Source organism: Corythoichthys intestinalis, chromosome 10, assembly GCF_030265065.1.
Source record: "Corythoichthys intestinalis isolate RoL2023-P3 chromosome 10, ASM3026506v1, whole genome shotgun sequence".
NCBI lineage: Eukaryota > Metazoa > Chordata > Actinopteri > Syngnathiformes > Syngnathidae > Corythoichthys > Corythoichthys intestinalis.
Genome location: NC_080404.1, coordinates 14,901,123 through 14,916,347, shown reverse-complemented (window position 1 = coordinate 14,916,347; position 15,225 = coordinate 14,901,123). Strand labels below are relative to the sequence as shown.

The window sequence follows — 15,225 nt, the reverse complement described above, 5'->3', positions numbered from 1 at the left end:
ACATGTACCTTTACACCCTTAATATCTACCATAGCATTATGTAGGCGTAGTTTGTAGCAGCTGTCGGCTGCAGTCAGGTATCATTGGTTTCTTATCTAGCGGCATGAGTTGAGCATGATGTTTACTCTCGGTCCGTTCCTCTTTGCGTCCCAAAGACTGCGCTGACTGTGTTTTAGCTCCAGTTTACTTGGCATACTAGTATTTCAATAATCGGAATTTGGGTGTTTGTGAATCATTCTCGACTCTCCCGCGGCTGAATCGCAAATAATCTAAGAATCGGAAATTTCGCACACCTCTAATGGCTAGATTAAAAAAAACAAAGATAATAAGTAACTCATATTCTAGTGACAGACTATGAGAGCCTGTAAGTGTTTTGGTTGGGTTCTAAAGTCATCTGCTTTCAAAATGTTGATGCCTGAATTTATATTATACGGATACATATATTATCAGTACAATGGCATGTACTGCACTCTACAATGTGTGCTTCCCCTACACACTCATTGCAATGTTCAGTGAATGCAATGTGTAATAGTGATATATACATTTCATTGTTTCAAAATGTTTTGGATAAGAGGCTCTTGACATCAGATTCCAGATGCTGGAGATACTAAAGCTGGTACATAAAAGTACATGTGTTCCTCTTTAGCAACGTTTACTTGCCTCACTAATAGACATTGATAGCAGCCATTTGGGAAGCAGGGGTAAATGTAGTGTGGTGATGGTGTTAAATGACCACACGAGCTCCTGTGTCGCTAGCCGTCAGTCAAAATGCAGGGTGTATAAACCAGACAACAAAGTGTCGTTAAGGCCAGTCTGCAGAAGCCCTCTGTTTCTGTCTGTATTTCATCACCGTGAAATTCAAGATAGTAGCATCTTGAGTGGGCGTGCACCCCCTGAGTGTTCACAGATGTCAGGCACAGTCGTGGCGAGGAAGTGCCCGTGTTATCCTTCTGTGTTAGCCAGAGGAAACTCTCACTTGGGTGTGGGCCCAGGAAGAACTAAAAACCTGTGACGCAAATGTCACAGAGCAAAACAGGTTGAATCTTGTACTGGACAGTACACAACTTTAAGAACGCACTGAATCCACGATCTTCAGTTAAGGACTGCATATTTGGAAAACTATCGAAAGCACGTTACAGTAAAGTACTGCACAGTGCAGTGATAGACAACCGTTATAATAAAGATACTCTTTTGTCACAAGGTGCACAGGCACATAAAAAGTGATTTTAATTTCAGCTCAAAGCTCACCGCACGTGTTTTAAATTTAGTAAATTGCTCTCCACTAAGCTAGGTGTAATGGCATATCGAGGGTGTGTCCTTGGCAAAAGACAATTTGGAGAATGAAATCTCTTTTTAAGTCACTGAGGAGTCAGTCTAAGCTTCAGTGCCAGGTAGACCATTGGTCGTGGGTACTTTTGGTGAGCCTACGATCGAGGCACTTGGAGTCAGATTCATGGAAACCTCTGGATCTATGCAATTAGAAGCGTTTGGTTATTTTGGTGTGTTTGGATTGTGTGCTTTTTGGTACTTTCACATCTGTAATTCACTTTCTTTGGTCCCACTCTGTGGATGTGTTTGTAAATTACCAAAACAATGGACAGCAATGGAGCAGAGACTGACCAGATACCAACTACAGAACCTTGTACAGTACTACTGTTTCAACCAATTGAACAGCAGCTTATGTGGTGTGCCAGTAAAATTCACAAAATGGCTATTTGACCTATTTTGTTTTCTGAGACCTTTGCTTAATTCAGTGTGTGAGAAGAGACAAGAATTCGGACAAGACAATTCAGAGCTGTCCCACCTTGACAAAATGCTTGTTCACAGTCCAACAATTCCTTCTGAGAAGAACATTGCCGTACTGGGGCAACCCCCAAACTCATGACCTGGCTTTGTGTTTTATTTGTTCCGCTTTCAAAATGTAAAGGGGGTCAGCAAGGACAACTGCTTGGAGATGTGGGAGACATCAAGACCGAAGGATCATAGGAGAATCCTTCCGGGAGTGCATGATGCTGTGGCTGAGAAAGTGTGGTAGACTCCAAGGGGATTACGTTACTTTCAAAGGGAAAACTTATAGTTTCTGATTTGGATTTGAAATGCCATATATTTTGTCACATCAGTACGGGAATAGTATATAAGTACTGTATATGTAGCACCAGCCAAAAAATGCGCAATGAAGGGCAAAAAAAACATATGTAAGTCGCACTAAAGTATAAGTCGCATTTTTGGGGAAAATACGGTTGATAAAATTCAGCACCAAGAACAGAAATGTCATCTTGAAAGGCAATTTAAAATAAAAATAGAATAGAGAACAACAGGCTGAATAAGTGTACGGCATGCTAATGTTACATGACGTATAAAAAAATGAACTGAGAATGTGCCCAGTACGTTAACGCAACATCGCTATCAAGATTTTGTGCAGCCCTTCTCAGTTGTTTTTATAGGTTACCGCCAATGTTGAAACAGAGGCCTTGAACGTTGCTCTAGTGTACAAGTCGCACTCCTGGCCAAACTATGAAAAAAAAAAATGCGAAAAATACCATGAATATATATAAGTATACCAAGGAATAATTCATTAGATTTTCTTAAACTGCAAATTTAGTTTTATTGTTTGAGTCAGCAGAGAATCAGTGAACCTTCTAGGCTGTCTAATAATGGCTCCCACTGCATCTTTGTAACGTCTTGTCACCTTTCATGAACCAGCCAGTAATATATTAACTCACAACAGATGACAAATACCCGGCACACCAAGATTTGTTTTCAACTGAGTGACATCTTTGTCATAGTATTATTGTGATTAAATATGATTGGATTCAGAAATTCCAGTGAGCGAACAACAATAATACTACAGCTCTACATCAGCTTCCACCAGTAAGGCTTTTTGCTTTGTGCAGTGTGACACCACTAGATGAGTTTCACACGCAATGATGAAAATGTTCCGTCTGGCCTGTACGGACATGACTTGTGACATAAATGGTTTAGGAGCCAATATGGGGCCCCCTGTCCCTGTTCAGCATAGTGAACTAGTATTGTCAGGAAGTGAAATGCCTCCAAGGCACAAACACAGAGAATGGATGTTATTGTCATACACTGAACTTTTTGCACCCAACAGTCAAACTTGTGAATTGAGAAAATAGTTGTAGGGGTTTAAGAATTTGAAGGGAGTGAAATAGTTATAGTTAAAATTTTTTAAAACCTGAAAAATGTCTCAGGCTAACTGTGGAAACATGCTTTCATATAAAGTCAGGACTTCCACCAAATGTTTCTGGATAATAATATGGAAGTCAAAGTTCAATTGCTTACATCATGTGATATTATTCAACATGTGCCTTAGATATCAACTCAGCTTCGTGTTTAAGGATAAACCTCTGGAGAACGCCTTGTCACCTGTCATTCGAAGGGAAAAGATGAGATAAACAACCATTTAAACTTACAGTCACATAAACACTGAGTGGAAACTGAACATGCACCCAAGTCAGACGGATGTACAGTACTACTACATCAGTAGCCTTGTGTTGATATATAGTACTGGCTACTTTTTACAGGCTGAAGGCCTGTTAAGTTGCCACACAAGTACCGTATTTTTCGGATTATAAATAGCAGTTTTTTGGCTGGGGGTGCGACTTATACTCAGGGGCAACTTATGTGTGAAATTATTAACACATTATGATATTATTTCACTAAAGATACACGATAATATCGGTCACCGATAATTATCGGCCGATAATGGCAATTATGACGTCACACAGATAATCCAGAAAATAAAAAAATTCAACCGATAATGCAATCCGATAATTATATACTTGATTTACCCTCCAAATGTGCGCAACCGAAGAATTCAGCACGCCGCCTCCTCAATCCCTCCCCTCTCTGAAGCCCCTGAGGGAGGAGGGGTTGAGGAGGCGGAGTTACACGACAAGAAGTAGTATAATATTATGGCGGCTGTTACTAAAAAAAACAACGCTCTCGCCATCTGCGAAACATGTACCGTAGAAGTTCCACGAGGCAGAAAGAAAGCGTCCTCATTCAAAACCACTAACTCAGCAGCCATTTAAAACTGCATAGCAAAGATTTTTGGAACGAATACGAGGCTGCTGCTAGCGGGAATGCTAAAGCTATTGTAAACACTAAGTTAAATTACAGGGCTTGTGACGATACAGAGTCGGGCTCTTTGGGAATGCAGCCCAAGGCGGGTGGTAAATTCGCATCTAAGGCTAAACACCGGCACGACTGGAGACCGATAGTCGGCAAGTAGCCGTCTTCTGACGGAGCCCACCGCTCTGGCCGGTCCGCGGTGGCGACTTTCAGCCCTTGGCAATGAGTGTTCAATTGTATTATTGACTTTTTTGTATTGAAATGCATGCTTTTAGTTTGTGGCGCTTTCACGCTCAAGTGGGGGCGCACTCACACTTGTTTACGCGAAGAAGAGCGCTCACACGCCAGAAAAAGACGGACACCTACGCAGCGACCTAGCAAGTGGGCGAGAGAGAGAGAAACACGCCACGGCTGCGAACCTACGTTCATTGTTTATGCTTGTAAAATATCTCTACAGAGACAACGCCTGTGTGCATCATCTTTGTTGTTGTTGTGTGTTTTCCACCCGCGATCGGACACTTAGAGCCAGTTGTGTGGTTGTTTGAACGATGTGCTAATGCTAGCAAACGCATGCTAACCGTTTGCGTCATTGCTGTAATAGCAGCTAATTATCATTTATTTACGTTGATGCGAAACTGTTTGGTATCGAGGAGGAAATTAATTGTATTATTTCTATATTTAGTTTCACTCTTCAAATGATGGTGTCATAACGACGGCCAAAATTAAGTCAGCAAATTATACGGACGTCCAGCATCGTCATTTGGGAGTTTAGCTCCCTCTATAGCCAGGACCAAGCCGTAGCATCCTGGTGAGGACAGTATATTCAAATTTCGTTGTTCATGCATCATGTAACATTATCATACACTTACTCAGCATGTTGTTCTCTATTGTATTTTTTTTTTTGTTAAATTGCCTTTCAAGATGACATATCTGTTCTGTGTGTTGGATTTTTATCAATTAAATTTCCCCCAAAATAGCGACTTATACTCTGGTGCGACTTATACGTTTTTTTCCTCTTCGTTGGGCATTTTATGGCTGGTGCTACTTATACTCTGGTGCGACTTATAGTCCGAAAAATACAGTAGTTGTTGTTGTTCTTATTCTTCTTATGGACACTATCTTGGAAATTCTATTCCTCTGTCATTTGTGAACCGATTGACTTCAAATTTGGTAGCTTTTTTGTCTGAGGGCTGTTGAATTAATGACGGTCTTATTGTAAATTACACGATAACAAGTAGAGGGGAGGCGTGCTCTTCGTCGCAGCCTTCAGCCGGTAGTGTGCTGTAGCACACTCGTACGTGTTACACTGTAAGCTTTAAAGTGCAAGTTGTAAGAAACAGAGGTTTCACTGTTGTAATCCCAGGACCTGCATTTTTCTTGGGTCGCTAAGACCAAAGACAATGTATTCTTTGAGAGTTTTTTAAACAAATTAATCTTAACATATTTTTATGATTACTACATGTTCCACTTGGACAAAATATATGCCTCGATACGTCCCATGTGTGAATAATGTACACATTTGAGCAGTGGCGCGGGAAGTGGGGTGCTAGGGGTGCTGCAGCACTCCCTGATGTTGGGGAGAAAAAAAGAGTTTTGGTAGATTATTTTTGTTAAAATAAATAAATGATTAAAACACACTGAAACAAGAGCGTATTTAACTTTGGGGATAAAATATATATGTTAAAAAAAATGTTGTATGTTAATAACATGGTCACCACCTGAAACCTCTCTTGCTACCGGATCACGTTTAAAAAGGTGCTATTGGAACGGAAAAATTAACCGTTGAGAGGAGGCATTAAGATTGCACAAAAACATTTTTTTTCTTAACAAAAACAGTGAAATCTTCTAAAATTCAATTTGAGGTTAAAAATGAAGATGATTATTGTGATAGCTTTATAATAGTGCCCAGCGAGGAAAAGGTAGCTGAAATTTTAGAGCGTGGAGTTCAGAAAGGAAAACTTCTTTCTTCTTTATCTTCAAATAGGTTAGACATGCTTGCATCGTAGCCATATTATTATTTGCTGTTGCTGTTGAGCTTCCGCCGTACAGAGCACTGTTGGTTATTTGTGTTCAAATGACCTGTCACCTTTTAGTTTTCAAATGTGTTTGTATGTCATAGCGCCGTCTAGCTGTGGGGATTTGCATTACAATATACGGGCGCTTTTATTTCCAATACAAAAACTCCCCAACACACACTGTAGGTGAAATAGAACGCTGTCTTTGTAGTAGCCTAGAAGTAGTATGTGTCTGCACACCTTGTATGGAGAAAACATGCAGGCATGACAAATTTGGACAGAAAGGCTGTTTTTGGATGGAAATAACTAAAAAACATCCTCAGCACCCCCTGCTGTGAGTAGACTTGTGCCGATTACTGGTTTCAAGGTATACCGTGGTATGAAAACGTTACGGTTTCAAAACCGCAAATATTTTCTGTCATACCATTCCTACGGTACTAGCTATTTTTTATGTCCCAAAAATGCAGGGAGAAATCCCTCACTTGCAGCTGTAAGGCTCAACCCTCCCCCCACCGGTTATTGCTCAGTGTCAGTGAGTCAGCTTTGCCACATGATGGCTAGAGCAGGTGAAACTCCTGAACTTTTTTCCCCATCGAAGAAAATGAAATCGCCGGATGGGAATACTTCGACTACAGAAAAGTTGCAGACAGCCGCGGTTTAGAGGAGGAGGGCCAATCGACATTTAAAACATGTTTGCGGATGGTGGCTACCGAGGAGGCAAATACCTTCAATATGATTTCGCATTTATACAAAATTAAAGGTTAGTAAACACTGTCATGAACCAGCTACGAAAGTTAGCTTCAGCGTGTTTAGTGTGTCTAGCGATGGTAAAATGTGTTTTTTTTTTCTCTCTGGCAACTGTCTGTGTTGAGAAAGAGAGTGTGTATAATGTAAACATGATATGACTGATTCATACGTGCTTTTTATGGAAAATAATTATTTGTGTTCTTATGGTAATAATGTTGGATTGTGGCTGTGGGTTTAGTCTCACCTAAAGGACCGCATTTAGTTTAATTTTATTTAGAATATATATATATATATATATATATATATATATATATTTAAACTTATTTTAACTTAAAATTATTGTTATGTTCCAATTTGCTAACATGTTTTAAAAAATAAAAATCCTGTTCACTGGGGAAAAAAAAGTTGTTGTTTTTTGTTTTTAAACCCAGAAATCTCAAAGTAACACATTTTAGAGCTGTAATTGCAATACCGTGAAACCGTGATATTTTGGTTTAAGGTTATCATACCGTCAGAATCTCATACCGGCACATGCGTTGATATGTCCAGGTCAAATGTATAACTCTATATCCTTATCAACAAAGGAACAATACAAAACTGAACAATTTAAAAGTAGAATTGAAACATCTTAAGAGATTGCTCCTTTGACAAAGTAAAGAGTATAGCAAGTAGACATATTTGGTTTCAAAATGATGGGAAAAAAATCGAAAAAGTGAGCCAAATAAATTGATACCTTTAAGTACGGAAACATACAGAAGTTGTTTTATGTATTTCTTACTTCCCCCGCTGTTCTTTACCACATGCTGTGTGTTGTATGCAAGGGTGTAGGTTTGGTCTCAATATTGGTAGGGACAGCATAACCTGCATGTACACTTTTTGCTGGGGACGGGACATTAGTAAGACCAAACAGATTGGGTGAACGGGGTCAGGACTACATTTCTCATGAATATGTTGATGTTTCCTACGTAAAAAGGAAAAAAGTGAAAATGGTTATCTTCATGGGAGAAAGTCATTTTTCAAAATGAGGGAATTCCTCCTTAATAAGACCAAACAGGTTGAGTGGGGTTCAGGGCTACATTTCTCACTATTATGAACCTAATTAATTGATAGGCTAAATGATCAACGCAAAATAAATCTGCATTGGCTTATACTAACTTTTATGTGTGTTGGTTCAGGTGATACACTGTTCAATTCAACCCTTTGTTTTCAAAAACTACTAGAGAAACATTTTGAAAAGCAGAATAAATGGATTATATGAGCAAATTTTTAAATGCAATATTTGAACATAAATTATAATAAGATACACAATACATAAAAATGTATTAATAATGTCTTAACTATCTGTGAATGCAAAAAAAATAAATATTTGTCTAAAGACCACTCAACGTTATCTGTCTAAATAAATAAAATGTAACTGAAAAACCTTCTTTGTCAGGGAATAACAAAAATAGATAAAAAGGTCGAACACCATTGCTTTTGTTCACAAACACAGTCAAACTCAACAAAAACTGAAAGCCCCTTTCGGCTGCTTTAAGACCACATAAAAAATAAAAATGAAAATTGGGAAGAAGGGGCCAACCTCGGTTCACTACGTCTCTCACCATTTATTAACGTTAACAGTCGAAAACACATACAGGTGGACACTTCTCTCCAAGCAGCTTCCTACTTGAGTTTTGCCAGTTAGCAAGTTTACACACAGTTGATGTTATGGTCACAGTTTAAAGTTATGATTACTCTGATGCAGGTGGGACTTTCAGTAGCATAATTAGTGGTGTGTTCCCCACCTCCACAACATTGACGTCTTTTTACATTACTTACAATGGCTGCTGCTGGCCAAAAAAACTTCTAATATACCTCCTTTTCGAAGGGGGCGGAGGAGGCGGCATGTTGTTGACATGTTGTCTGTGTCGAGGATGTGTGTGTGGGGTGGGGGGGCGGGGAAGGGTATGTCAAGGCATCAGCCAATCAAATGTGCGTTTAAGAGGGAAAATGGACTGGCACATTCAGCAAGTGAAAAACGCTAAATGTAATTCTGAACACAATGAAAATAATTCATTTAATAATGGTAGGGTCAATTCTATTCTTATAACATATGGGAAGACAATCTAAATGGCCTGAAATTCATTATATAATGTAAATAAGGTTGCTTAAAAGTTGGTGGGGACAATTTGAGCATCCTGAAAAGTTGGTAGTGTTATGTCCCTACAGTCCCTATGCATACCTACGCTCTTGGTTGTATGTGGAAGTTTATGTTTACGCATCCACACACAGCTCCATAATGTTAAAGTCTGCAATACTCCTAACGTAAAGACACATCAAATGTGCCTTGACAGATAAAAGATTATAGACAATAATCCACAGCCACGGACAAGATTGAGATTAAAAATAGCGAGGGATGATTAAATGGCCGATTCACTCTTCGAATGGAAGTGAACAAAGCCAGCGGGAGAAATTGCCTTTCCTACCTTGATCACTGCATCCTTCCTGAGGAGACTCCTCGAAACCCAAATCGTCAAGACTTTTCCGTTTTTTCGACATTTGCCGGGTGTGACAGAATCCCCCGCCGATGTGTTGTACAACTTGGGGTGCGCTCCTCAACCGGCAGGATACACAACACGTGGAATAGTCTGCGTGGGGTGACAACAGGGGCAACGACCACGATGAGAGGCGCTCATTCAGACTCGTGTGTGTGCGTGCATCCTCCTTCCAAGAGTCCGGTGTGCGTAATCTATCCTGTCTGCTCACTTTGTCGCCATCCGGCCGCGTGGCTCTACAAAAAAAAAAAAAAAGAAAACTATCAAGCGATTTGACACTCACGTGTGCGGCGGATTACAGTACGGGACTTCAAATGTGAATTTACGCACGAGGTTGGTGACGTGCTCTGACACGTACGTGTGCCACGGAAAGTGGATTTGGTCACCAGTTCGCGCTCTAGTTTTGAAACTCTCGATTCCCAAATGAAAACGTAAGGTTGCTTTAGTCACTTTTACCCGAATGGCTCGCGACGACGTCAGACGGCCAATCAGGCGTGCGGATGACGCACAGCGGGAACTCTTGGATATCCCGATGAAGGAGCGTTCGCTCCATGTAAATGGACCCAATCTTTACATACTTGAAACACGTCATTCGTGCCAATTCTACAAGTCACATGTGTAACGGTGGGCACGTGTGCGTAAAATTAGTTTATTGTGTGGAGTGCGCGCTGGTAGGGTACTTTACCTTCTCTTTTACTGTTCCATAAATCCCATCCAGTTGTCTGGTCGTCGGAGAACTCCCTAATCCACGCGTGTGAGTTAGATAAATGGACGAAACACGCATTGTGCTATGAGGACCATCTAGGAACTGTGTAGCCTTTGCTGGCCACACAGCATCCGCACAAATGAACACAATATAATCAACACATATAGAGTCTAACCCAATCGAGATGCTGCGTAAATATATGAATTACCTGCTGTATGTCTTTATAAAAAGGACCGGCTTTGTTTTAAAACTCTGGCAGTGATAACCAAACATCACACATTGTCTCTCCTTTTCCGAAAAGTCACAGATGGGTGCCACCAGTTGAGCAAACCCACATACACACACTCTCATGCACGCGCGCACGCATATACACACGCTTCCTCTCTCTCTTCTCTTGCTCTCGCTCCTTCTCTCATTTCTCCCACATCCTGATTTATTCATGAACACACCATGAGGGTCACTAGATCATATTCCTTTCCTCACATCTGGTTTACATTTACAGTGTAACGCCCATAGCAGCGCATTTGATCTCGAGGGGGGGCTTTTTGTTGTGTTATTTCTAATAACAAATGTCATTGTTGCTGCTCTTTGCACATATTCTTTAATTGTGAAGGGGTGCATTCGCTGACGCTGGTATTTGGTGGTATTTTCTAAATGCAAACACCTCTTTCTCTATCCCCCCTCCCCCTTCCACTGCAGCTGCTGACGTCAACACATGCTTGCGTCAATGCTGCCTACTTTGGCAGAGAGGCTTTTTTCATTGTGATCATAATGGGATTATTAGATTTAGAGAAAAACCCTGCCTTCATGTTTTTTTTTACATGCATTTTTCAAAAACATGATCGATGGCCCATCCTTTTCTTCTCTCCCTACTTGCACTAAATATAATTATGATCAAAAAGGCATTTTTTGCATTAAAATATACTCGTAGTCTCTTTGTTATCTCTTGCATTTAGGGAAGAAAGACATAAGAACTAGAACAGATTGATATAAAAAAGGAATTTGCAGCGGGAGACTTTGGCTGGATGATATGCATGCATGCTTTTGCAAACATTTCAGGTTGTGTTGTGATGCTCACAAATAAATTCTGTGTCTGTTCATGAAGGAAGGTGTTATGATGTCCTTAAACGCTGACCTTCTGCAATGAATGGACTCTACTTCCTGTCGGTCAGCCTTGATTTACCTCACATAGCTTTCCTATCTCTCACCTCGACTTACATGCACACTTGGAGTCAGTATAGCAACAATGCCTTTTAAATATGACTCCTTAATGTCTCCGTTTGTTCAATAATCAGCTTTCACAAAAAAAAAAAAAAAAAAAAAATGCAGCATATATTACTTGGTCATTTTGAGCAAAAGCTATGTAAGATGCAAGGACAATTTTACTCTTACATTAACTGGAAAGGTCAGTATCAACATGCAGTGGTAGTCCGAGATAGTATGGCACACTGTGCAGCCCCCCTTTGGGTACTCAGTGATGCTGAGACCAGTTAAAGATGAGCGAAAGCAACTCCACACGGGGGCGCAAATATGCACACAAACGCCAATGGTTGACATGTCATGTATTACACAAAAAAAATTCAAGTAGCATTTCTTCACAGCGCAATGCCACTCTGTTAAACACAGTGTTGGAATGTAACGAAGTACTTCGTTACTGTACTTGAGTACATTTTTTTGTGTATCTGTACTTTACTTCGTTACTGTACTTCAGTACATTTTTTTGTGTATCTGTACTTCACTTGAGTACAAAAAAATGAAGTGGAACTTTTTACTTTTACTTCACTACATTTTACAGCACCTACAGTCATGTGAAAAAAATAGGAAACCCATTAAATATTTAGCTCTTTATGAAGAAATATTCATATCAGGGTTGTTCCGATCATGTTTTTTTGCTCCCGATCCGATCCCGATTGTTTCAGTTTGAGTATCTGCCGATCCCGATATTTACCGATCCGATTGCTTTTTTTTTGCTCCCGATTCAATTCCAATCATTCCCGATAATTTTTCCCGATCATATACATTTTGGCAATGCATTAAGAAAAAAATGAATAAAACTCGGACGAATATATACATTTAACATACAGTACATAAGTACTGTATTTGTTTATTATGACAATAAATCCTCAAGATGGCATTTACATTGTTAACATTTTTTCTGTGAGAGGGATCCACGGATAGAAAGACTTGTGACTTTGTATATTGTGACTAAATATTGCCATCTAGTGTATTTGTTGAGCTTTCAGTAAATGATATTGTAGCCATGCCCAAATGCATGATGTGAAGTGGAACCATGACTGTGCGTAGCGCTACCAATTGATATATCTTCTCTGCGTTGGGAAATAACATAAGGTGTTAAGAAAAAGATGAATTGCTACCTTGCTTCCCCACATTGCTTCCCATGATATTTCTAATCGTAGGGAGAGGGATTGTAAGGATTTAGCCAATTAAAAAAAGGCTCCAAAGGCTGCCAAAATTCACTCTACTCATTTTACGCTGCCTTTTACCTCTCTATATAGGTAAAACGGCGCCATTACAGATTGAGCGCGACAAAGTGTGAGTGGGTCATGCAGCGCATGCATTAATTGCGTTAAATATTTTAACATGATACATTTTTGAAAAAAATTAATCACCGCCGTTATAGGGATAAATTTGATAACCCTACCTTAAGCCTAAACTAAAGACTCTGGATGAGTGTAACATATTATGTCTGTAATGTTAAATACAATTAGAAAACGATTTAATTAAAAAATGTATATATATTTAAAAAAAGGCATGGCCGATATTTTTTTGCCGATTCCGATACTTTGAAAATGACGTAATTGGACCCGATTGATCGGGACATCTCTAGTTCATATATCAATGTCTGATCTTGTTTTTCTTTATCTCTGGAAAACAAAGTGATTTAATTGCAGCTAAACAACAAAAAAATCACATTGTTTTACCCATTAAACCAAATATATAAACAAAAATGCATATTCTAACTGAGGAAAAGTTAGGACACCCTACCACCTAATAGCTAGTGTTACTCCCTTTTGCCAAATAACTTATAAATATCAGTCAAATAACAGTGAGACACTTTTTGTAGCAATCTTCCCAGTCTTTGACATCAGTCTGAAGAAAGTTTGCCCCACTCCTCAACGCATACTGCTTTCAACAGTGACTGACTGCTGAAGTGAGTGAAAACACCAAGGTGAGATCAAAGGAGCTGTCTGAGGCTTTCAGAAAGAAGATTGTAAACGCTGATGAGTCTGGTAAGGGATTTCAAAAGATCTCAAAATAATATAAAAATCAGCCATTCCACTGTCCGGAAACTAGTCTACAAGTGGAGGACATTCAAAACAACTGCCAACACTCCCAGTTCTGGCCATCCAAGCAAGTTCACCCCAAGAGCAGTCCGCAAGATGCTAAGAAAAAGTCTCCAAAAACCCTAAAAATGTCATCACAGCACCTACAGCAGGCTCTTGCTACTGTTGATGTGAAAGTGCCTCTACAATCAGAAAGAGACCTCACACGTTTAACCTTCATGGGACGTGTGCAAGGAGGAAACCTTTGCTCCCCAAGAAGAACATGAAGGCCACACTGAAGTTTACCAGAGTGAATGTAGACAAAGACCAGGACCTCCGGAAAAATGTTCTTTGGACAGATTAATCTAAAATTGAATTATTTTGACACCAGAACAAAGGAAATGTTTGGCGTAAACTCAATACAGTAAACTCAATACAACAAAAAACTTCATACCAACTGTGAAGCATGGAAGTGGAAGTGTCATGTTTTGGGATGCTTTGCTACAGCAGGACATGGCCAGCTCACCATGATAGAATCCACCATGAATACTTTCATTTATCAGAGGGTGCTTGAGAAACATGTGAGATCATCTGTGAAAAAATTAAAGCTGAAGCGAAACTGGACCCTGAAACATGACAGTGACCCAAAACATACCAGTAAGTTCACTAAGGACTGGCTGATAAGGAAAAAATAGAGAGTCCTCTTGGAACGGCCGAATCAAAGCCCAGATCGTAATCCCATTGAGATGCTGTGGGGTGATTAAAACGGGCTGTACATGCAAGAAACCCCTCAAACATCTCGCAGTAGAAAGTATTCTGCGTCAAGGAGTGGGGCAAACGTACTTCAGACCTATGTCAAAGACTGGTAAATGGCTACAAAAAAAAAAAAAGTTATTTCACTCAAAGGGGTAACACTAGCTATTAGGTGGTAGGGTGTCCTAACTTTTTGTCAGTTAGAATGTGCATTTTTGTTGATAAATTTGGTTTAATGAGTAAAATGTTATTTTTGTTGTTAACCTGCTATTAAATCACTTTTTTTTTCAGAGATAAAGAAAAACAAGATCAGACACTGATATGTGGACATTTCTTAATAAAGAACTGAATATTTAATGGGGTGTCCAAATTTTTTCACGTGACGGTATATACTTTTTACACCACTGCTTTTCAAATTTTCGTCTGCGTCACATGTTAACGTTTGTTTGTTTTTTCTCATTGTGAATTGATAGTTTTGTTTTCATGCCTCCGGCGCAATTGGTAAGTATCGTGCAACTATACCGTAATTGAGCACTAGAGGCAGCAACACGAGTACAAGCAAGATTAAGCAGGTGAACAAGATATTGACCAAAACCAACAGTGAGATGCGCATCTTTCGTGGCACGCCAGACCCACTTAGAGTGTTTGTTGCCAAAAAGCTCAATCTTGGTCTCATATGATCAAAGCACACGGCCCCATGCGCATGCTGAAAAGCACCTCATACCCACTGTGAAGTATGGGGGTGGGTCAGAGAAGCTGTGGGGCTGTTTCGCTTCCAAAGGCCCTGGGAACCTTGTTAGGGTGCACGGCATCATGAATGCTTTGAAATACCAGGACATTTTAAATCAAACTCTGTTGCCCTATGCCCGAAAGCTGAAGATGAGTCATCACTGGGTCTTTCATCAAGACAATGACCCTAAACATATGGCCAAATCTACACAGAAATGGTTCACCAGACACAAAATCAAGCTTGTGAAACATTATAGGAGAAGATTAGGTGCTGTTTTGTTGGCAAAAGGGGGTTGTACAAAGTATTAACACCAGGGGTGCTAATAATTGTGACACACATTATTTGATGTCAAATAATTATT

General features: G+C 39.8%; 1 protein-coding gene across 2 annotated transcripts in view; it reads right to left on the bottom strand.

The window, feature by feature from the left end:
• pde10a (phosphodiesterase 10A) overlaps window positions 1–9,520 on the bottom strand; it is a 129,917-nt gene extending 120,397 nt beyond the window's left edge. For both annotated transcript variants that reach the window (XM_057848107.1, XM_057848110.1), the window contains exon 1: window positions 9,323–9,520. In XM_057848107.1, the coding sequence (XP_057704090.1) occupies window positions 9,323–9,395 (73 nt within the window). In that variant the 5' untranslated portion in view covers window positions 9,396–9,520. The remainder of the gene's footprint in view (window positions 1–9,322) is intronic.
• Window positions 9,521–15,225: the final 5,705 nt, after the last annotated feature.